Source organism: Schistocerca serialis, chromosome 1 (genome assembly GCF_023864345.2).
Source record: "Schistocerca serialis cubense isolate TAMUIC-IGC-003099 chromosome 1, iqSchSeri2.2, whole genome shotgun sequence".
Taxonomy (NCBI): domain Eukaryota; kingdom Metazoa; phylum Arthropoda; class Insecta; order Orthoptera; family Acrididae; genus Schistocerca; species Schistocerca serialis.
In genome coordinates this window covers 846,821,100-846,845,958 of record NC_064638.1, presented here as the reverse complement: position 1 = coordinate 846,845,958, position 24,859 = coordinate 846,821,100, and the positions used below count along the sequence as shown (strand labels likewise).

The window sequence follows — 24,859 nt, the reverse complement described above, 5'->3', positions numbered from 1 at the left end:
TTTCATCCGTTGCAGCTCAAGCGCCCGTCGAGACGCCACGAGACCCGTGTAATCCATCGCCTTGCGGTGCGAACGCGCTGTGTAAAGAAAGACAAGGCGCTGGCTCGTGTGTCTGCCTTCCTGAGTACTTCGGAGATCCGTACACGGGATGCAGGCCCGAGTGCGTGCTCAACACGGATTGCGATCGTAGCAAGGCTTGCGTTAACAACAAGTGCAGAGACCCGTGTCCCGGCACTTGCGGACTCAATGCTGAATGCCGCGTCGTCAACCACGCACCTTCTTGCAGCTGTTTACCAGGATACATTGGAAACCCTCTAAGTTCTTGCCATCTCCCTCCGTCTAGTAAGCAACTTTTCTCTTCTCTCTTTATATACTCTTGTCTGATACCTGTTGTATTATCTGTTTATCTGCATAGAGGCGGCAGGAGCAATGTGCCTCGATGATCTCATGCTTGCCTTTAACTGTCATCTGTTTTCCCTCTCGTCTTCTGGTGTGAAATTTGTCGCTCATTATTTTTAAACTTAAAGACTCAGAAATATCTACCAGCGAGCTCTATTTCTCCTGCTTCCTCGCCTGCACTGTTCTCTGTATTCTGTTTTTCTTGCAGCTTGTACTGCTTCTTCAATTTCTTGCATCTGTTCTTTCGTCTTGCCAGTACCAAAAGAAGAACCGACGAAGGACCCATGCAAGCCGTCTCCCTGTGGGCCGTTCAGCGTGTGTCGTGTGACAAATGGACACGCCGTCTGCTCGTGCCAGAAGGGCTATATAGGGGCTCCGCCCGCCTGCAAACCGGAGTGCGTCGTAAGCACAGAATGTCCGCAGAACAGGGCGTGCGTCAAGCAGAAGTGCACAGACCCCTGCCCTGGTACATGTGGCATAAACGCTCGCTGCCAAGTCGTCAACCACAATCCTCTGTGCTCTTGTGCCCCTGGTTTCACTGGAGATCCATTCACTAGGTGTATTAAGGAAGAAAGTAAGCATGAACTTTCTATGTTTTATTTCTCACTCTTTGACAGCCGCAGGTGACATATCACGGCAGTATTAAGACGCAAGCGGTTCGAGCAAGATCCATAGCCTTGTTATTACAGGCTTTGTCCGAATGGCTATCAGGATTTTTAATGTTGATAACATCTCGTCCTTTGCTGTTTCATTTTCTCAGCATCCATTTCAAAATAGAAGGTAATGAGCTGCAACATTCCAAGGATCGTGCATCGTATTGTTGAAATGCAGCTGTATAAGGTCATAATGAGTGACAAAGCATATTCAGATGAAGTAGTCAGTTATTATGTCATTACGGACGTAGCTTAATAACTACAGTTTTCATTAAAAAAAAATCGAACGAGATGGTGCAGTGGTTACCGTCCTGGACTCGGATCTGAGTAAATCTGGATTCAGATTTCCATCCTACTGTCCAGATTTAGGTTTGCTGCAGATTTCATACGAGTACTAGAATATTTCCTATGAAGAAATTACCAGCTATTCCTTCCCCTCATCCTCTTCTAGCTAAGCTGGTAATTCGTCTCCAGTGACCTCGAAGCCAACGATACCCATAACCCCAGATCACGTATTACGTGATCTGAGCCATAACCCTAATCTATATTGCTAACCACTGCATTACCACGCTCATTGTTAACACGAAGTCTGAAGTATGACACAACTTAACATTTCTCACAAACGCAAAACCTTTTCAAACGTTAAAGATACGTGAAGTGTCATGACACCCAGGACAAATATGTCTCGAGACCTTCTGTTTCTCATAGCGGGTATCTCATCCAAGAGCCATCAGGCGTATTGTGGTGTTCCGACAGATAATGACAATGGGCAGATGGAGTCAACCTACGTGCAGCGTTTATCGCATGCTTTCTGCAACTTCCTGTGTTACTGAGACGCAGTTTGTTCCTCGTTAAAAATAACAAAAAATTTAAAGTCCATTTTTGTAAAGTCTACCATTGTGTAGAGCAGTCCCAAATTCTTCAAGTACGATATTCGGTTTAAAGATATGCTCTTTGGCACTTATGTATATTTGTTGGCCACGCCTTCCTTGACCGGGTTTCCCGTCTCATGTGCCGATTTGTGTTATACCGTCTGACGCAGCAGCACTACTCAGTGGGTCATTAAATCATATATCGCATCAGACTAATTCAAGATCTCTGTATCGAAAAAACACCCAAAATTCCACTTAAAAAATTACTTTGTGTTGGAACGAGAAACACCCATATATTTTCAGTTGACACTAGGTGTCACACGAAACACATTATGAATAGTATTTTTTCGGGTGGGTTCCATTTGTACACTGCAAAAATCTACTGTAATACCGGAGATAAGGCACGTGACGACACTTAGGGGAGACACCTAGCGTATTACTTAAACATTTGAGCCACCAAGTAGCAAAGTGTTCTGTAAATATTCGCGACCAGAATTTCTCAAATTATGTAATAAGATACCTAACGATTGCTCTCCACAAATGTGCATTTCGAGAGTGTTACATCTGACACGACCATGAATGACTGAAAGGCGGCACTACCGAGCACCGAAAACATTTCTTCATCCAGTTATCTCGATGGTTGTTCAATCCATGAGTTCTCGCTTCACATGAATATGTCATTCCGTTGTTGTTGTTGTGGTGGTGGCTCTCCATGCCACTATCCTGTGCGAGCCTCTTGGTCTCCGAGTAACTACTGCAACCTACAACTTTTGCATCTGATTAGTGTATTCCTCTCTTGGCCTCCCTCTACGACTTGTACCCTTCACGCTTCTCTCCAGTACTAAATTGGTGATCCCTTGATGCCACAGAACGTGTCCTACCAGCCGATTCCTTCTTCTAGTCAAGTTGTGCCACAATTCTTCTTCTCCCGAACTCTGTTCAGTTCCTCCTTATTAGTTATGTGATCTACCCATCTAATGTTCAACATTCTGTAGCATCACATTTCGAAAGCTTCTATTCTCTCCTTGTCTAAACTATTTATCTTTCACCTCCATTCATGGCTACAGTCCATATAAATACTTTCAGAAAAGACTTCCTGACACTTAAATCTATACTCGATGTTAACAAATTTCCCTTCTCCAGAAACGCTTTGCTTGCCATCGCCAGTCTACATTTTATATCCTCTTTGCTTCGACCACCATCAGTTATTTTGCTGCCAAAAAAGCCAAACTCATCTGCTTCTGTAACTGCTTCATTTCCTAATTTTATTCACTCAGCTTCACCTGATTTAATACGACTACGTTCCATTATCCTTATTTTGCTTTTGTTTATGTTCATCTTATATTCTCCTTTCAAGAAACTGTCCATTCCGTTCAACTGTTCTTCCAAGTCCTTTGCTGTCTCAGACAGAATTACAGTGTCATCGGCAGACCTCAAGGTTTTTATTTCTTCTCCCTTTCCTTTGCCTTGTTCTTGTCAATCTTTCCCTAATTCTCCCTCTGAAACTCTCTAAAATCTCTGTTTTTTTCAGTTTATCCAGGTCCCATCTACTTAAATTCCTACTTTTTTGCAGTTTCTTCAGTTTTAATCTACAGTTCACAACCAATAAATTGTGATCAGAGTCCACATCTGGCTAAATCTCTGGTTCCTAAATCTCTGTCTCACGATTATACACTCCTGGAAATTGAAATAAGAACACCGTGAATTCATTGTCCCAGGAAGGGGAAACTTTATTGACACATTCCTGGGGTCAGATACATCACATGATCACACTGACAGAACCACAGGCACATAGACACAGGCAACAGAGCATGCACAATGTCGGCACTAGTACAGTGTATATCAACCTTTCGCAGCAATGCAGGCTCCTATTCTCCCATGGAGACGATCGTAGAGATGCTGGATGTAGTCCTGTGGAACGGCTTGCCATGCCATTTCCACCTGGCGCCTCAGTTGGACTAGCGTTCGTGCTGGACGTGCAGACCGCGTGAGACGACGCTTCATCCAATCCCAAACATGCTCAATGGGGGACAGATCCGGAGATCTTGCTGGCCAGGGTAGTTGACTTACACCTTCTAGAGCACGTTGGGTGGCACGGGATACATGCGGACGTGCATTGTCCTGTTGGAACAGCAAGTTCCCTTGCTGGTCTAGGAATGATAGAACGATGGGTTCGATGATGGTTTGGATGTACCGTGCATTATTCAGTGTCCCCTCGACGATCACCAGTGGTGTACGGCCAGTGTAGGAGATCGCTCCCCACACCATGATGCCGGGTGTTGGCCCTGTGTGCCTCGGTCGTATGCAGTCTTGATTGTGGCGCTCACCTGCACGGCGCCAAACACGCATACGACCATCATTGGCACCAAGGCAGAAGCGACTCTCATCGCTGAAGACGACACGTCTCCATTCGTCCCTCCATTCACGCCTGTCGCGACACCACTGGAGGCGGGCTGCACGATGTTGGGGCGTGAGCGGAAGACGGCCTAACGGTGTGCGGGACCGTAGCCCAGCTTCATGGAGACGGTTGCGAATGGTCCTCGGCGATACCCCAGGAGCAACAGTGTCCCTAATTTGCTGGGAAGTGGCGGTGCGGTCCCCTACGGCACTGCGTAGGATCCTAGGGTCTTGGCGTGCATCCGTGCGTCGCTGCGGTCCGGTCCCAGGTCGACGGGCACGTGCACCTTCCGCCGACCACTGGCGACAACATCGATGTACTGTGGAGACCTCACGCCCCACGTGTTGAGCAATTCGGTGGTACGTCCACCCGGCCTCCCGCATGCCCACTATACGCCCTCGCTCAAAGTCCGTCAACTGCACATACGGTTCACGTCCACGCTGTCGCGGCATGCTACTTGTGTTAAAGACTGCGATGGAGCTCCGTATGCCACGGCAAACTGGCTGACACTGACGGCGGCGGTGCACAAATGCTGCGCAGCTAGCGCCATTCGACGGCCAACACCGCGGTTCCTGGTGTGTCCGCTGTGCCGTGCGTGTGATCATTGCTTGTACAGCCCTCTCGCAGTGTCCAGAGCAAGTATGGTGGGTCTGACACACCGGTGTCAATGTGTTCTTTTTTCCATTTCCAGGAGTGTATAATCAATCTGAAACCTTCCGGTGTCTCCAAGACTCTTCCACGTATACAAGCTTCTTTCACGATTCTTAAACGAAGTGTAGGCGATGATTAAGTTATTCTCTGCCAGGCGGCTTCCTCTTTCATTCCTTACCCGCAGTCCATATTCACATTCTACTTTTCTTTCTCTTCCTTTTTCTACTATCTAATTCAAGTCCCCCATTACTATTAAATTTTCGTGTCCCTTAACTATTTGAATAATTTCTTTTATCTAGTCATATATCATTCCGTAAAAGACAACAGATTCTAGAAGCTTGCGTTGAGACGGCACACGTCTAACAGGGAGAAGAAGCAGAAAGTTCGAAGTGACCGTTTGATCCGACGGAGGTCCCTCACTTGCCGTGATATGTCCCTGGGGCTGTGCACTTTCTTGTTCCCTCGTACGCTTGCGTCCCGCACGATCCTTCACCGTATCCGCGCTTGCCCACCAGAACCAGTCGCACAACCGCCGAGCGGGAACCCGTGCGTGCCGTCGCCGTGCGGGCCCAACTCGCAGTGCCGCACCGTGGGCACTCAGCCCGCGTGCTCCTGTCTGCCTAACTACGTGGGGCGTCCGCCCAACTGCCGGCCCGAGTGCACGCGTAACGAGGAATGCCCCAGCGCCCTCGCTTGCCAGTCGGAGCGCTGCAGGGACCCCTGCCCCGGCTCCTGCGGCGCACAGACCACGTGCACAGTCGTCAAGCATGCGCCCATGTGCCTCTGCAGGCCTGGTTTCACCGGCAACCCGTTCAGCGGGTGCTCCCAGATTATACAACGTAAGCTTGTGGCACGTCACCGATATCAATTAGTTCATCCTCGTTTCGTTACAGAAAGGCGCTTGTCACTGATTAAACCTCGTTGTGTCGACTGCAAGGACAGAAATCTGAAAGGGGGAATAACAAAACTATAAAAGAGTGCTTGTTATTTAGTGTTTCTTTATTAAATAAAGGATATCTCATCTGCTAACAAAATAACCAGATACAATATCGATCAAAAGTGTCCGAACGCCGTATCTGATGTGGAACTGATCATTAGATGCCACGAAAAGCGGGCCCTCCATTATAAAAGGACGCGGCAAGTATTGTGTTGTCAGGAGAGAAGCATAACAGCAGACTGAGGTGCTCAGGAGAACTCAATGATTTCGAAAGTGTCACCTGAGTAATAAATCCATCAGGGACATTTCAACATTTCCACTGCTGCCCAGTTCGACTGTTGCTGATGCGATTGTGAAGTGGAACCGCTAGAGAATAACCTCAAATAAACCAAGATCAGGCAGAACTCATGTACTGACGGACCGGTACCGTCGAGCATTGCGGAGGCTGGTTGTAAGAAATCGCATGAAATCAGCAGAAGGAATCGCTCGTGAGCTCCAAAGTGCTACCAGAAGTCCGGCTACCACGATATTGAGCCTAAGTTAAAAAGGATCGGGTTCAGCGATCGGGCAGCTCATAAGCCACACATATCTGTAGTCAGTACTAAGCGAGGTTTGAGGTGCTGTAAGGAGCGACACCACTGGGCGGTGGATGGCTGGAGACCAGTGATTTAGAGTAATGAATCGCGCTATACTCTGTGGCCATCCACTAGAAAGGTAGCGCCAAAAGTAACGTACGGAGGGGTCGTGTTTCAATATGGTAGTCTTTTTCGTGGCTAGGGTGTGGTTCCCCTATTGCGCTTAACAAAGCACTAAATGGGGAAGGATATGAACACATTTTACCCATTGGGACACGAAGACAACGGGTGTTTGAATCAGCATGACAATGTATCTTTTCACAAAGCACTAAATGCGGAAGGATATGAACACATTTTACAACATTGTGACTCGAACACGTTGGGTGTTTGAACCAGCATGCCAGTGTATCTTTTCATAAAGCACCCCTGTGCGGTAATGATTTGTGGATAATAACATTCCTGAAATGGACTGGCCTGCCCAGAATCCCAATATGAACCCTATGGAACACCTTTGGGATGAGTTAGAAAGTCGACCCCAGTGTTCAACATAACTGCTTTCTCTGTTTTCAGCTCTTGAGGAAGAATCGACTCATTCCTCCGCAGACGTTCAGGCACCTCACCGAAAGTGTCTCCAACGTAGTTCAAGCCGTTATACTAGCGAATGGTGGACACAACCAATGTTAATATCCACTAATAGGTGTCCGGACACTTTTGAACAGGTAGTTTATATGCCCGCTGAGATCTCATGTGTTGCTACCACAAGGAGAATTTCGGTCGTCTGGTTTTTTAATATTAAGATCATTTGCGACGTGAATATTCCACACATTTTCATTGATGCAAGAATGAGGGTAGTAAGTAATTTGATTGCTAAATTAAGTCATTTAACTCGACTGAAGAGTGATCATTGAAATGAACTACGTGAGACTTTGTTGAGGTCGAGAGCCAGGATTTCTATTTTTCGTTAACAATTCTCTGTCAATTGAGCTGTGCGAGCCTGTCTAAAGATCTGCTCAAAGACTCGGTCATTGTATGACAACAGCATTGTACGTTGGTAAGTTGAGATGTTCGTGAGTTTAGATTCGACGGCAGAGCACAGCAAGCATAAGGCAACGCCTTGCCTTGCTCAATCACACAGTTTCAAACCTCGCATCTTCTTCCGTACGAAGAAACTTACTGTGTTGAATACAAGTTACTGAAATAGGGTGAGAAGAGTGTATACAAATCTAGTCGTCCAGAGTGAAACGCTTTCATTTTTTTTCGTCGGGTTAATTAATTACTAAACTTAATTTTAGAGTTTTTCGTAGGCTTTGTTAGACTATTAAGGTTTTGTGGAATAGATTTCCGAATCTTTACTATACAGACTAAAAACAAGTAAATGGAAGTAACTACTGGCATTTTACAGTATAAGTTGGCATTAGAGTTCATGTCTCAAACGTGTTATTATTACGTACAAGCAACACAGAAAATACATGTAAGTTCCTAGACTACCGCATTCAAGACACCTGTATTGATTAGTTGAAATAACGCATTTTTCCCTAAGTATATTTGGCATGCTTGAGGAAGTACTGTATTTATCTAGTGTCTGATACTATGAAAAGATGTGTGTGGCAGTTAATACGATGAACGTTTAACACATTTATTTGGTGGTAAGCTATGGCATCTGCCACAACAATTCTCTGTCGTTGCACTAAGTTGTTTTCTATTCTTAGTTACTAACATTTGTTTCGTTGCCGCCAACATCTTCAACCACAGTGACGAGGTATGTGTATTGACTTGCAACTGCTACCAGTGTGATTGTTGGTAGTCCGAGATATTTACACTATTTGTTGAAAATTAATCACATGGATGAAAAACTGTCAAACAGTATTGTCCAACAAGTGCAGATTTTGAGTAACAGACCGCAAAGAAACCAATACTAGGTGTACAATTTATCCTTACAGTACCAACTTCAACGGAAGGCCCACGAGACCCATGTAATCCTTCGCCTTGTGGTGCGAACGCCGTATGCAAAGAGCGCCAGGGCGCGGGCTCTTGTACGTGCTTACCCGAGTACTTTGGAGACCCTTACACGGGCTGCAGGCCCGAGTGCGTGCTCAACACAGACTGCGACCGTAGCAAGGCGTGCGTCAACAACAAGTGCAGGGACCCGTGTCCCGGCACCTGCGGAACCAACGCCGAGTGCCGTGTTGTCAACCACGCGCCTTCCTGTACCTGCCTGCCGGGATACTCTGGAAATCCCCTCACTGCATGCGTACTCAGGGAGCCCAGTAAGATTCTTCATCTGTACTATCTATACTACACAACTTGTGGCTATATATTTATTCCACTAGTGACTTGTCTTTACTTAACTTTATCTTTATGCAGACACGACTAAGTCTTTGTGCAACTCAGAGTCATAACATGAAACTTAAACACAATAACTACGCCCAAAAATTATTGGCGTTTGCTTCATAAATGTGATGCCTTACTCTTCGTAAGGACAGGGAAGTACCTGAGTTGCACGAATACATATTGTCGCTGTAATTTATATGTTTAATTTACTACAGTTTCTTCTTACATATTCTGTATCTTTGGGTTTAAGTGTCTTTCTCTTCGATGATGTGTTAACTACTGTGTCTAGTCCACTCAACATTTTCCTGTGTTTTTTTCCAATTCTTGGTGTACTCTGTCACTTCCCTTTCCAACTCTTCTTGTTTCAAACTAAATTCAGGAGTGCGTCCCCGAATGAAGCAGGGGAGCATAAAAGGAATACAGGCATTTCAGTGACGACAGAAAAGGTAGTGTGCAACAGGTACGAATTTGTAACACACTTCTGGCATGTAAACTTTTAATTTCTTAAGTTTTCCTGGAGTGCGTGACAGACGCTAAGGTCTCGGGCAAGAAGGCGTGTTGACAAATTTAGCCTTATACAGTGTATTTTGACATATCCGTGCTCGCCAGTATTTCCAAAACACGCGTGCTCGCAGCACCTCACAAAGTTCCATAAGTCGTGGATATATAAGGGTTTGAACTTTAATAGTGGGAACTATTTCGTTACAACTTACTCTCCTCCACAGTAGTCAGCAGCATAGGGTATAGCTCGTTGTCAGATATGTGCAAATCGTAGAAAACCCTTAACAGCATCAGTTGTGTTGATAATGCCAGTGAAGCGGTCTATTGCTCGACGAGTGTCTGTAACAGTTCTGAAGCGAATGTCAAGAAGAGATTCCTTCAATTTAGGTATCAAGTTGAAGTGTAAAGTACTTAACTGCGGGGAGTGTAGTGGGTGATACAGCACTTCCCAGCCCCGTCGATCGAATAAATCAGTCGCACCTAGCTCCTTACGCGTCTGAGCATTGTCGTGCAAATGATGGGCGGGTCCTGCAGAAAGTATCGCCGCTTCTTTCTCTGAGCTGTTCCTTTTTGCAACACAGCCAGCGACCAGCTTACAGAAAGACGACACTTTATGCAGTGCCTTCAAATCGTTTTGCAGGGCAATGCTCAGACGCATATGGGGCAAGGTGTGTGTGATCTGTTCGATCGATGGGGATGGAAGGTGCTGTACCGCCCACCATACTCCCCAGAGTTAAGCCCTTGTGACTGTAACGTGATTCCTAAATTGAAGAAAGCACTTCTTAGCATTAGCTTCAGAACTGTTAGAGAGACTCGTCGAACAATAGACCGCTTCACTGGCGCTGTCAACATGACTGGCGCTGCTAATGTATCATGCGATTTCCACATCGCTGGAGACGGGCTATATACAATGTTAGTGACTACTCTGAAGGAAGCATGTCTCTATTTTGTATAAGTTGTAAATAAATAGCTGCCACTATTAAAGTTCCAAACCCCGTATTTTACGTAAAAATGAGACCGTCAGTCCATCTGGACATTCGAAACAATACCCCTCATCATATAGACGTTTCTAATGTGATACTCTTTGTTCACAAAACAGATCTCCGGAGCCAGTATTGGTATAAATAAGAAAATGCCCGTTACAGCCATAAACTGCTCAATACAGATTTTCATGCTTAGTATTGTACAGTAACGAGATACACCGCACTTAACTTTTCTTCGACACAATCACAAAAAACGTTTTATATCGTTAACTGGTAGTAGCCACCAGTAGTCGTCATCGGATTTTTCCAGATATGTCACAGTGTGTACCGATGTACCGTTCCTCGTTACTGTTGTTATTATCACCTGATGACAACTTGTGAAGACAGCAGTGGTTCAACAGGACAGTATTATCGAGCAGCAGTCTATTTGTTGTTACAGAATACACTGTCAACACGACACGTTGCGAAAAGGAATGTTTTAACGTTGTCATCATTCAATTAATGCTAGTTACACCTTTAGTCGAGTTACCTGTATTCGTCACAAGACACCTGTTGGTAGAGCAGAGCATCAGAGTAGGAGCTGGTTTGGGCTACAGGACCTGCTGAGCCGGGGACGCACCCCTGCCCCCACCCCCTCCCCTCCACTGCCTGCCCGTCCCGGGCGGCAGCTAGACGCGACTGACCGCTGCGCCCTACAGCCGTGCAGGAGAAGCCGCGCAACCCGTGCGAGCCGTCGCCGTGCGGGCCCAACAGCGTGTGCCGCGTCACGGACGGACACGCCGTCTGCTCGTGCAGCACCGGCTTCGTGGGCGCGCCGCCCAACTGTCGGCCCGAGTGCCTCGTGAGCTCCGAGTGCCCGCAGAACAGAGCGTGCTCGCGCCAGAAGTGCGTAGACCCGTGCCCCGGCACCTGCGGCAGGGCCGCGCGCTGCCAGGTAGTCAACCACAACCCCATCTGCTCGTGCCCGCCGGGATACACTGGAGACCCCTTCTCCCGCTGCGTCAAAGAGCGTAAGCCGGCCTCCTTCTTCTTCTGTGTCTCTGTCCTGAATTTACATTGTTCTCACTTCAGTTATCTGTCTAGTGTGGCAATTTTATTAGCTGTCTCATTCCTTGTATTACATGTATATTACTCTTACCTTCAGTCTTGTCTAGAGCGCATCCTGATACTTCAAAACACGCTTTTGGTGCACGTGATTTCTGTTGGTTATAACTAGAATATCTTTCAAATAACCCACGGTTGCTAACGTTCCCTAAATAAACTTTCCTCGTACATAGTGGAATATCCTATTTAATAAAATTCTTTCACAGTTGATCCCAAAGGGAGTATACCGTAACACAGTATACCAGAAGTTTATGTACAAACCTTCACCTGAATCAACGCGTTCGCGATATGTGCTAGAAACCGTGATAAAATGACTGTCATGTTGATTTAAAGACCTCATAATTTGCACCTATTGCGAGATAAAACGGTGGAATGTTGATATGAATATAGGAAGCTATCATGCTTCCTCCATGCAGTAATGTCAAAGGGCCCGAACGGATGAGAATGTTATGGGGATTCTTATGGAAAATAGGAACCTAATTTAGTGACATCGATTTCTCCGGTCAATGAGTTATTCTGTATAGAAATATACAGGCTGAATCAGAACTCCACGGACAACATTTCGGAGGTTGTTCAGGGATATTTACTGAGCATTTTGATACGGGGACCCCGTGTCTCTGGTGGCTCGTTATAAAGTAATAATATAATTATGACTTTTTTGGATTTATTGCCAGAATTATCTTCGTTTCTGTGAAAATGCTTTCCCAACAGCCACAAACTTTGTAATATCCAATCGACAAAACGTAATAACTCGATAGAATATGGCTACTCGTGGACGCCTATTTACAGATGGCAAACTACTGTTATGTTGTTGACATCGCTCCGGGAACAGCTGAGCATATCGTCTTCGTGCCGTTTTTCCACTGCATTCAATGAACCCGTAGACGAGATGCACATAGGCCGATGCTTCGTGAGTAAGCCTGTCGACACTTGTGTATCGCTATTATCGTACAACTAACACTCCAGGAAAACCATTCCGAGACTGGACCGCGCAGTAGTGAACTCAAGCTTGAGAGCCAAGAGTTAAGTGGTAATTGTTGTTGTCAACAGCACGACCCGTGAGTAAATGGAACAAGTTTGTCTCCAAACGAGACACACAGCGCACATCGACGGCATTTTCACTGTTGTGCAGATATTTTAAATGCAATAGCAGCATAAGGGTTAAGAAATTAAACAATATGTAATTACTCTGTAACGTGCCACGGGAGACAATGGGTACATTGCATCAAAATACTCGGTAAATATCCCTCGACAACCCAAGCAATTTTGTCCTTGGAGGTCTGTTTCATTCTGTATATAAATATATACAGTTCGAGGACTGAAGCATTTGGACAGTATTGTCGTGGACGAAATACTGGCATCCACTGTTCAGTGTTATTCAAAAGTTGAACAACACTGATAAGGAAGGACTTTCTCTAGTTAGCTCTCCTGTGGCGAAGAAAAGTGTGACGGTAAAGAATTGATTAATTACAGGTATACACACTTTCAACATAATCAAATCATAAGTTACAGAATCATTGCTGACATGCTCCCACTGGAGCCTCACTTCAGTCGAAATGATGGTCTAGGAGTTTGAATCCACTAGCTGCTAATAACCTATTCCCATAGTGGAATTCCCCCATACCAAAATCAAATAAATGCACCGGTTTAGCAATCGTTCAGCCCAGATGTGATTTTTATATGGTGTCCATACGATGAGCGTGACGTTTTCACAATTCCACCCCACGTATTTACTACGCTAACATTTGAAAATGAATGTACAAAAGAAAGCAGGCGAATTACACATTGCCATACTTTCTAGCAAATTTTCTGCGTCTGATCACACCCCGATTATTGAAATACATGTATATCTTGTGGCGGTCGATTTAAAGTCGTAGTTCTACCCTTAACCAAAAGGTACAGTACCAAATTAAACAAATAAATAAAAAAAAACAAAAAGATGAAGGTATATTATACAATCTTGCCACGAAGAACAAGAAAAATACCACAAGAATCCTTTCCACTGTTATGCTGTCTAGACAAGACAATACTACTTTTTTGTTTCTCTGTTTTCTTTCCTCTGTTTTCAAGCATTCTTGTTTCTCTGTCGAAGCTGCCTTGCGAGCAAAAGCCATGCTTCCACCATTCAATGCTGCTTGCACGATAAGAAAGAATTGATACGTCATCAGGCCTCTTCTAGCCACATAAATTTCTTAGGTTTTCCTTCCTAACACAGACACGTACTCGACGGTATATGTATTCTTCAGAAATCCGTGCCTCCATGTGAAGTTATTTTTGAGAAGATGATTATCGGTCACTGATTAGCTACTTTAGTATCGCGTAGTAGGTAATTGTATTATCCGGCAGAAGGAACGGAAAATATTTGTCATACGGAAAGGACAACTTTCAGGAAATCGGTACTTTTGTGATTGTTCTAATATTCACAACAAAAACACTTTTACTCAGTTCAGCAGTTCTAATCCATTAGGAAGTCTCGAAACAGCGCATAATCTACTGCGGAATGAGTTACTCAGTCTGTATAATTTGTAATTTAATATGTCTATACATGAGTCTCATATTATTGTAATGCTATTTTCAGATCAGGAAAGTTATTGGTGATGACAGCAAAACACGCTAAATAATCAGTGTCATCTGTAGCAATTGTGTACTATCGCTGTATCCCTCGGTGCTGTCTTTTCATAGTTCCATCAGACTGCTGTTTAAAGGGTATGTTAAGACATTTATTATTCCTTGTGTTTTGCTGTCACCTCCAATAAAAGTCTCTAACCTGAGTATGGCATCAGACTAATTTGAGATTACTCTATTTATTGGACAGATTAAATTCCAAGTCAGACAAAGTTGTGTTTGTAATTATAACCAAAACAACGTTTTCCGTTGGTACACGACCACACAATAAACACCCAATGAAGAGTCTTTATTTGGCTGACTCTGTCTACACCTCAAGGGAGGGGGAATGTGAATATCTTTAGAAACGCTAGGAAAAGGTACTTTTCATCTTTTAAGAAGGACATGCGGTATATAAAGGTGTACCATTTGACTCTTCTATCTGCAGTAACTAGGCTAATTTTGATATGACGAGAAAATGGTGCAGAGAGAGGCAATTTGTTCCAAAAAGTCTATCTACTTACACTGCTGAAAATCAGTTAGATGGCATGTTGCCAAACTGTAGTCCGGCACAGGCATCTTTTAAATGGTACTACGATACTTTTGTGCCAGAAAAGCAGATCTGTGTCAAATTCTGGAAAGTTCTGGTGAGATCCTATGGAACAAAGCTGATGAAGTCATCAGTCCCTAAGCTTACACAGTTCTGAATCTAACTTACGCTAAGGACAACACACACACACACACACACACACACACACACACATATATATATATATATATATATATATATATATATATATATATATACCCATGCCCGAGGGAGGACTCGAACCTCCGACGGGGGGAGCCACGCAACCGTGACAAGACGCCTGAGACCGCGCGTCTACTCTGCACGGCAGATCTGCATCAGACAAAGTCTGTGATACGACATTTTTGATGATCTGCAAAATATTACATAGTAAATATACATTGAATATTGGGATTTTTCTGCTGTTTTGCGGCCATTTTAATGACGTGACACCCAAAAGTCTCAGTAGCACTAGTTTCCGCGCAAAGATTGGCTTCAAATTTTGGTTAGTAGGCCGCTCTAACGGTCACAGGAAGCGCACAAAATATCCTCATATTCAGTGTCTATGTACTCCATTATTTATTGACAGACCTCCGAAACAGTTATAACGCTGAATTTGTATCGTATAGATTGCTATTCTGACGAAAACAATGTTTATATGGGGCAGTGAAATGAAGAAGGTATAGACGGAAAAAAGTAAGTAAACTGTTTTATTTCAAATGTAAGCGCCGTAGCTGTTAATACATTTATCCCAATGTGAGACAAGACGGTCGATGATTTCAAGGAAAAATATTCGCGATTGCCTACGGAATCATGATCGTCTACAGGCGTGCACCTCTTCGTCCAAAAGCAAATCGGCGACCACGAATGTCTTTCTTCAAGGCTCCAAAAATGTGGAAATCGCATGGAAAGAGCTTTAGGCTGTCTGGAGGATGTGTAAGGGTTCCCAATGAAACTTGTGCAGCGTGCTCGAAACAACCTTGGCAACATGTGGGCGTGCATTGTCCTACAGCAGAATGATGCTGTCCGTCAACATTCCTGAGCGTCTGGACTTGATGGCGCGCTTCAGTTTTTGCATTGTCCTACAGCAGAATGATGCTGTCCGTCAACATTCCTGAGCGTCTGGACTTGATGGCGCGCTTCAGTTTTTGCAGTGTCCTTATACCGCTGTGCCTTAATTGTGGCGTCATGTCTAGAAAGTTAATGAGCAGTGAGCCTTTGCAGTCAAAGAAAAATGTTATTACGACCTGCCCGACACTGGCGTGTCTGTTCTTCCGCTATACTACAAAAGTTTCGCTGGGAAGCCCTTACACAGCCTCCATACAGTCCCGCTCCCTCGCCATGCGATTTGCCATACTGAAGAAAGACATTTCTGACCGTCGATTTGCTCCGAACGAAGTGGTGCAAGCTTGGGCACAATGATCGTTTCGTAGGCAGCCGCAAACATTTTTCCATGAAGGCAACTGACTATCTTGTCTCACAATGGGATAGAAGTATTAATAGTGTGGCGATTATTTTTGAAATAGCAAGCAGCTTACTTACTTTTCTCCACGTGTCTCGTTTTCATTTGATTGCCCTATGCAAAATGATAGTGACAGTTTTTATATAGAATATGTCATTCAAATTTTAATCGGGGGGCTAGGGAGATAGGGAGCAAGCAACCTCTGCCGTAACCACTTTCTCGTCATATCAAAATTGACACAGTTCCTGCAAATGCCAGAGCGAGGAGGGACATTGAGGAGAAGCCATTTGGGAAGGTTGTCTGGTGGAAGCAGCTACTGCTCTCAGGAAGCCCCGTGTGCCGCCACGCCGGCTGAGCCGCCGCACGCTCGCGTCCCTTACAGAGCCCGTGACGCCCCCCGCGCCGCCGAGGGACCCTTGCTCGCCGTCGCCGTGCGGACCCAACTCGCAGTGCCGCGCCGTGGGCTCGCAGCCCGCGTGCTCCTGCCTGCCCAACTACGTGGGGCGAGCCCCCAACTGCCGGCCCGAGTGCTCCTCTGACGGCGACTGCCCCGGCAACAGGGCGTGCCGTGACCTGCGCTGCGTCGACCCGTGCCGAGGCGCGTGCGGCTTCCTCGCCATGTGCGTGGCAGCCAACCACCGCGCCGTCTGCACCTGCCCGCAGAACTACCGCGGCGACCCCAACACCAACTGCGTGCTCGCCCCGCCATGTAAGGCTCCAACCCGCAGCTTTAGCTCCCTTACCCACCCTTCACCATTATCGCCTCCATACATGAGTGCACTCTTCAAGTTGTTGTCGGTCTTGTAATTGTATTGAGTGTCTAGATTGTCTTCAATCTTCACTTTCTGTCTCTTCTTCTTGACTGTCTTTACCCTATATGCAACTGACAAACAATTACTGTCACCAGTGAATGCAAAGATTCGTGTTGTGTATTCGACATGAAGACCAACAGCAGCGGAAGTGTCTGTTAGTTATACTTCACAATAAGACCCGAATCAATGTTCTAGCTAAACGTCTTTCCACGATACACCAATTTATAACTCTAGACAAAACTAATTTGTAATAACCAAACGCTTGAGCCTAAGCTGGTACGATGATGTCACAGGCAAAATAAATACTGCCGGACAAACACGTACAGACATGACTTGTCCTTTGTGGGCTCAACTATTATTTATGAATTATTACTCTCGAAGTTATTTTCTATTCAAATCTGACAGTATTTTATCACAGAAGACAGTTCGACCATCACTGTAACAACCGTACAGGCGTTTCAACTTCGAAACGGTACCGACAGACTTAGAGACGCTGTAGCGGGTGTGTGGGAATCCATGTCCGTAAAAGTCATCCAGCTCCGTAGCTTCGAAGTTAGGGATCCAACGTCGGCCGCTAGGTCACCCTTTGCCAGCAAACGTAAATTTATACGTTGATGCCTTTGCCACGGCTCCGCTATCGGTGTCTACAGTGTTGTGGTAAACGTGGCATCTTTCGACGCAATGAATCTCCTCAATGGTGTCAGTCTCACTGCGAGAGATTTAGATTGTGGTTCGTCACCGTATAAACAGAGGCTCTGCGATATGGTTAGCAAACATTCGTTATGATTCTTGGCAAGTGAGCCAGAATCTCGTAAACAAAGATTTGTCTAGGCTTTGTCCAACTGTTTATTCTTTCCAAAATTTACAGCAGTAGTGTTGACGACAGTATGTATTCAAACAGCGGTGTTGATTTCGAAATTCCGGTTTCTGTACTCGTTTATTCTCTTACACGAGTATCTGATTTGTTAAGAACATAAACGAGTTAACTCAAGTTGTATGTTTATAATTTTCTAAAAGCATCGTATAAGAAGTACAAAAAGACGCGATTGGTCTTTAATTTCTCCAAACTGTCATGCAGGTTGCGATATTCATGTCGATAACGAGCTTGCAATGCATAACACTATATCGCTGTTAAAGTTGGAGCCGTAGGCACGAAGCAGTAGTATTAAGAACCAAACGTGGTCGTCCATATTCATTGCGTTGCTTATATGTGTAGCTGAGAGCAGGGTTCGTGATGCAAACAGACTCTGAACACAGTACAATATTTTTCGAGGACTCGCGTACTCATATAATTTTCTAAGGACACATTAACTCAGGTCATGAAAGTCAATCGGTAAAATATGGCTATGCTACTCTGAACGTATCAACAATGAAAAATTCGTTTCACTACTTCTGTGCCAGCGCTGATATATCCTCCCGGATCTTAATTTGTAAATCTAAGCCCAGTATGCACATTCTGCAGAGACGAGTGAGAACTATTTGTTTGACCATGCTGTTTGCAAGTGACGAAAACAGTTTCATTTACTGTTAAAAATCTACCGATTGTCACATATTTCTGTAGAATTGCAATTGGCGTGATAAGAACAAACATTGACGTACAAGGTGTGTGTGTGTGTGTGTGTGTGTGTGTGTGTGTGTGTGTGTGTGTGTACGTGTGTCTGTGTGTATTCTTAATTTGCTTAGCCGTTGGCATATACGCCTCTCGCTACATGTTAGCAATGTTTACCCCGTCCGTTCAGAAGACACGTTGAGTGTGGTGGAAGTGAAGAACTGTTGAGATGGTCGGGACTGGGTACGAGCGTGTTTCTCCCTTGACAGCGACGGAGCGCACGCCTGCGTCGACGCCGTGCCAGCCGTCGCCCTGCGGGCCGAACGCCGAGTGCCGCGAGCGCGGCGGCGCCGGCGCGTGCTCGTGCCTGCCCGGCTACCAGGGAGACCCGTACGCCAAGGACGGCGCGCGCGGCTGCCGGCGCGAGTGCGAGGCGTCCAGCGACTGCGCGCCGCACCTGGCCTGCGTCGCCTACCGCTGCGCCGACCCCTGCCCCAACACCTGCGGGGTCGGAGCCGTCTGCACCGTCGCTAACCACGTACCCGTCTGCAACTGCCCACCCGACTTCACCGGAGACCCATTCTTCTCCTGCCGCCGTGTGCAAGTCACCAGTGAGTTCAAGTCTACCACTCTCGTACTCACCTTTTCGTCTTCCACTTACCTCTTCTGCCTTCCTACATGCGGGTCACGTCACGCGTTGTTGTTGTTGTTGTGGTCTTCAGTCCTGAGACTGGTTTGATGCAGCTCTCCATGCTACTCTATCCTGTGCAAGCTCCATCATCTCCCAGTACCTACTGCAACCTACATCCTTCTGAATCTGCTTAGTGTATTCATCTCTTGGTCTCCCTCTACGATTCTTACCCTCCACGCTGCCCTCCAATGCTAAATTTGTGATCCCTTGATGCCTCGGGACAAGTCCCTTCTTCTAGTCAAGTTGTGCCACAAACTTCTCTTCTCCCCCATACTATTCAATACCTCCTCATTAGTTACGTGATCTACCCATCTAATCTTCAACATTCTTCTGTAGCACCACATTTCGAAAGCTTCTATTCTCTTCTTGTCTAAACTATTTATCGTCCATGTTTCACTTCCATACATGGCTACACTCCATACAAATACTTTCAGAAACGACTTCCTGACACTTAAATCTGTACTCGATGTTAACAAATTTTTCTTCTTCAGAAACGCTTTCCTTGCCATTGCCAGTCTACATTTTATATCCTCTCTACTTCTGCCATCATCAGTTATTTTGCTCCCCAAATAGCAAAACTCCTTTACTACTTTAAGTGTCTCATTTCCTAATCTAATTCCCTCAACATCACCAGACTTAATTCGACTACATTCCATTATCCTCGTTTTGCTTTTTTTGATGTTCATCTTATATCCTCCTTTCAAGACACTGTCCATTCCGTTCAACTGCTCTTCCAAGTCCTTTGCTGGTATACTTCGCCTACTTTCATTCCATATTGTCATATGGGATCGTATTTTAGGGTAATTCATCGAACAGTCTAACGTTTAGCGAGTCGAAATACAAAACAAATTATTTGTCGTGTGACCTCAAGAGCCTCTAGGGACCTGTTCAAGAAACTACTTACTACTGCTTCCCAGTATTTTTAATTAAGTTCGTCATAAAGAAGGAAACTCATTTTCTCACCAATGCGCATTTCATCCATTGCACCCTGGAAATAATAGGCATCTAAATAAAGATTTAAAGTCACTTACTTTGCAGGCCGCCTTCGTTCTGTAGTAGACAGCGCCGCTACCTCCTAACGCGGAGTCCCGTGTCCGTGTTCGATTTCGGCAACCGCTTCACATTTTTCTGTAGAGGGAAGGGTGGGATTTAGTCAGCTCAGCTTCGTGAGGCCAAATGAGAATCACCTTCATAGTATAAGCAGCAAGTCCGCAGCTCGTGGTCGTGCGGTAGCGTTCTCGCTTCCCACGCCCGGATTCCCGGGTTCGATTCCCGGCTGGGTCAGGGATTTTCTCTGCCTCGTGATGACTGGGTGTTGTGTGATGTCCTTAGGCTAGTTAGGTTTAAGTAGTTCTAAGTTCTAGGGGACTGATGACCATAGATGTTAAGTCCCATAGTGCTCAGAGCCATTTGAACCAACCATAAGCAGCAAAAGTGGTATGAAATAGATGCTAGCCACGTAACATTTATTTATTTACATGCTTTGGTCGACATGTGTTTCCATTATTCAGAAACACACTTTGTCAACAACTTACTATTAGCCATAAAACGTTCAGCTGCTGATAAAATAGGCCTACAATTTAAAGGGAACCTAAGGCATCTAATGATGCACAACTCCTTCTGCCGTATTAAATCGCTGCAGGCAACTGCCGAAAAGGTTCCTGTGACAACAATACGGCTTATTTACATCCCAATCCTTCCGTAAATCGAACTTGTACTTCGTCTTTAGTGGCCACGCTGTCGATGAGACATTAAACCCCAATCTTCCGTCCTTTTCTGTTATATCAACAAATTTCTGAGCATAACCAAATGATATACATATATATTAATAACATCAAATAATATAAGTATTCACGTCAAATCTGACCTCTACACATCTGTAGTGTAGTAATGTGGTCTGTAGATTATGCGCGGCTACAGCAACCTAATAACTTACGCGCTTCAGGGCATGTACATTGATATATTCATGACAAGTTTGTTATTAATTTCCAGATGAAAATATGTTAAAGATATTTTATTTATTCGGCGTTCTTCAGGGCCAAGTTACTTAAGATCTCTAGAAGGAACGTGAGCATATCTGTTCTTTTATAAATCAGCATGGATGCTATTTGTTTTTGGTTTATGACTTTTCTCCATGCTTGAGGCTTTCCTCATCATGCTTCTCTGGATAGAAAATGACATCTATATCTGTCTTTCTGTCCTAGAGATGTGAGACCAGTCACGACTCACTGACGATTGAACGCGACCAATTATGGCTGCTGACAACAGATCCGTAATCAGCGAGTTAACGTTTCTACCGTGTCACAAAAGTCTGTTTGACCGAGCGTTAGTGTTCGGATTGAGAAATTTCTTTCTAGAAGTATGACTTCCTTTTCGTCAGAAGCCAGTAAGGAAGAAACTGATTGAAATATTGTAAAATATTTACAATCAATCTCACCTGCAAATCCGACAACCGTATGAAAGTTTCTTCTTTCAGCACACAGTTTACTGTTCTTCTGTTTTTCCTTGCTCTTTCGAGATCCAGATACGGCAGCGAGATGATTAGATTGGTTCACTTACTTGTGAAACATTCATTTTTCGTCTCTGAAGAAGTAACGTTTGTGGCTTGCAGCTGCATTAGCACAGGATAATCACAGACTTAATTCAAACGAAGAGCACGTAGCGAACAATAGTGATACTTGTGTAATTATACTTTTTCAACATGTTTTTACCATTTGAAGGGAATTAATGAGTTTCATCAACCATAAACTATACTGCATTCACAGCAATATTTGTCTGTTGTAATTTTATTATAGCCTGTTATTTTAATGATTACAGATGTGTGTATTTGGTCTCCTTATAGAATGGGCGTGATTCTCTTAATTTGCAACCGAACAGCATGGTGCATTTGTTTTGTTGTGGGGAAGCGGGCTTACAACTTGGCCATCTTGATTTAGCTTACGTTAGTTCCTCTGAACCACCCAAGGCCAATGACAAGATGGTTGCTTAGGGGACATATCTTTCCATCCTTCTTTTGCATTTCCCGTCTTGTCCTGGCGCTTACCTCCGAGATACATTTTCTGGTGGCACTGGAACTGACCGTTGTGCCACAACTGCTTATTATAGTTGACATTGTTCTAGCTAAAATGCTGAAACTGCGAATAAGTAGGCTGACAGTCAGAATATTGTAACTTATAGTTTTAGTATTGACCACCACACAAACCTATTTCGAAATCACTGAAACTGCTGTGTGTGTGTGTGTGTGTGTGTGTGTGTGTGTGTGTGTGTGTGTGTTGGTATGAAGAGCAATGTAAATCTCATTTCACTCGTAAGTGACGTGCGTATGTTGTTGCGGCACAGCTCGGCCGACGGTGGTCGACCCGTGCGTGCCCAGCCCGTGCGGGCCGAACGGCGTGTGCCGCGTGGTGAACGAGCAGGCGGTGTGCTCGTGCCTGGCGGGCTACATCGGTGCCCCGCCCAACTGCCGGCCCGAATGCGTCGTCAGCTCCGAGTGTCCGGATGACCGCGCCTGCATTAACAACAAGTGCGCCGACCCGTGCCCCAACACGTGCGGCGTGGGCGCCCGCTGCAGCGCACGCAACCACAGCCCCATCTGCGCCTGTCCGCAGGGCACCACCGGGGACCCATTCTCCAGGTGCACGCGTCTACGTAAGTCTCCCCATACTCTCTACTGACACAGCTATTTTTTATCATCTGTCATACCCTCCTCGCCTTATATTCGTGGTGACATTTGAAGGAGAATATGGGAGACTAACACAAATGACTTGGACAAAATAGTCGCAAATGAGCTGAATACCGTTTTCTTTGTTTACGGAAACTCATGTGTCAACCTCCATGGATGAGCGATCGCTGCGTCTGGCTGCCAAGATGAGGGACTGGGTTCAGTTTCTAATACTGCCAAGAAATGGGATGCACGAGGCCTTGTGAGACCAACTGAGGGAATCCTTGAATGAGAAGTAGGAACAGAAAGATATGGAAAATTGACAATGGCTGGGAGAACGGTGTGCTCGTTTCATGCCCCTTCATACCGCATCCATATGACGCCACCTCGTGGAGAATGACACGGTGGCCGGTTAACACCTGCTCGTCGACTTATCCTTTTTTTAAATTTATAATCATATGTAGTGCTTACAGATATCTTACTCGGAACATTTGTAGGGATCTTTCATAGATATTCCAAAAAGATGCATAGTACTTCCAGATTTTAAGTAGGCTTTCAAATAGCTATTTGTACATTTGAGTTACTTGTTTCTATCTTAGAAGCTTTCTTGGTGTCCAGATGGCTTACGCGACAGTTCATTTGGCGAAGGGGAATTCTGGCAACGGATCTATGTCTTACTGAATGTTCCACAGTCGATGATGAAATTTTTGCGTCCCACTATGAATGAGATGCTGTATTGTCTTAATACAATTAATCGTGTCCTGCGAGTTAATACCACGGTTATACAGAAAGTACGTTTTGCTACAGCCGTAAACAGAATGGAAACATAATCATCTGGAAAGCATCACTGGAACGGATCCAGCAATAGCTAAGATATTTCTCATTACCTTGGTATCAACTTTCGGATTCTAGTACCATACCAGTCTGCTTACTGGGATTGGAACTGTAGTGTGACAACCTATCCAGTTTTGCTTAAATGTTCCGGACAGTAACTTCTTCAGATGTACGGTAGATGTAATCGGTGGGAATAACGACAGAAGTGTAGAATGCAGCGACAAACGGTTCCCATTGGAACGCCTGTTGCAACTTTGACGTGCACAGAGCAGTTATGTGGCTGAGCGGATCAGAACACCAGAACATAGTAAACTGTACCATTTTTTTCTGAACGGTGCTTTAACAGAACCTGCAGCCGGATATTTCCAAGCAATGGGTACTCTGTTCTGTAATCTTAAAGCGACGGTTCTCCTTCACGCGCTGCTCCTCCTGCTACTGAAGGCAGTCGTGGACGAGGGATATCCACCCAGAGATTCTTTCACAATTTTCGTAAAACTGCATTCATCGTCAACACATTATCTGGTTTTCTTGCTCAAGATGCCTGTCCTTTATCAGAGCCGACGGTGACTTTGAAGCAGCGTTACGTTGTGCGTTCTCGCAAACTTGGTCACATACCGTATTCAAGAGGAACAGGCTTTCTGACGGTACCGGGTCTCACCGTCCCGATTCTCTCACCGCCATCAGCAACGTACAGACTCCCTGAAACTACGCAAGCAGTCATCACACTCATTTACGCTCAACACGGACATTATCTGGACAGCGCCTGTAGATCTAGATGAGAGAGGTCCGCTTGTGGTGTTCGCAGCGCCAGTGGTGGACGAGCCGGTGACGCCGCGGCCGCCGTCGTGCACGCCATCGCCGTGCGGGCCGAACGCCCAGTGCCAGATGGTGGGCGGGGTGCCCGCGTGTTCGTGCCTGCCGGACTACCGCGGCTCGCCGCCCAACTGCCGGCCCGAGTGCGTGCTCAGCTCCGAGTGCCCCAGCCAGCTGGCGTGCGTGCGCCTGCGCTGCCAGGACCCGTGCCCCGGCTCGTGCGGCCACGGCGCCGAGTGCAGGGTCCAGAACCACGTGCCCGTCTGCACTTGCGGGCCGGGACTCACCGGTGACCCCTTCTCGCGGTGCGACCCCATCCCGGTCACGCCCAGCACCGAGGCCACCGTCACCGACCCGTGCAGTCCGTCGCCTTGCGGTCCTAACGCCATCTGCAGCGGCCAAGGAGAGTGTACCTGCCTGCCCGACTACCAGGTACGTTCGAGATCCACCCTCGGTTGGTC

The 24,859-nt window shown here is 45.6% G+C and overlaps 1 protein-coding gene across 1 annotated transcript in view; it reads left to right on the top strand.

The window, feature by feature from the left end:
- LOC126439847 (uncharacterized) overlaps window positions 1–24,859 on the top strand; it is a 604,845-nt gene that overhangs the window by 370,577 nt on the left and 209,409 nt on the right. The window contains 9 exon segments of the mRNA XM_050090598.1: window positions 16–342; window positions 656–973; window positions 5,489–5,812; window positions 8,426–8,752; window positions 10,999–11,310; window positions 16,421–16,747; window positions 18,669–19,010; window positions 22,430–22,738; window positions 24,391–24,830. Coding sequence (XP_049946555.1) covers window positions 16–342; window positions 656–973; window positions 5,489–5,812; window positions 8,426–8,752; window positions 10,999–11,310; window positions 16,421–16,747; window positions 18,669–19,010; window positions 22,430–22,738; window positions 24,391–24,830 — 3,026 coding nt within the window.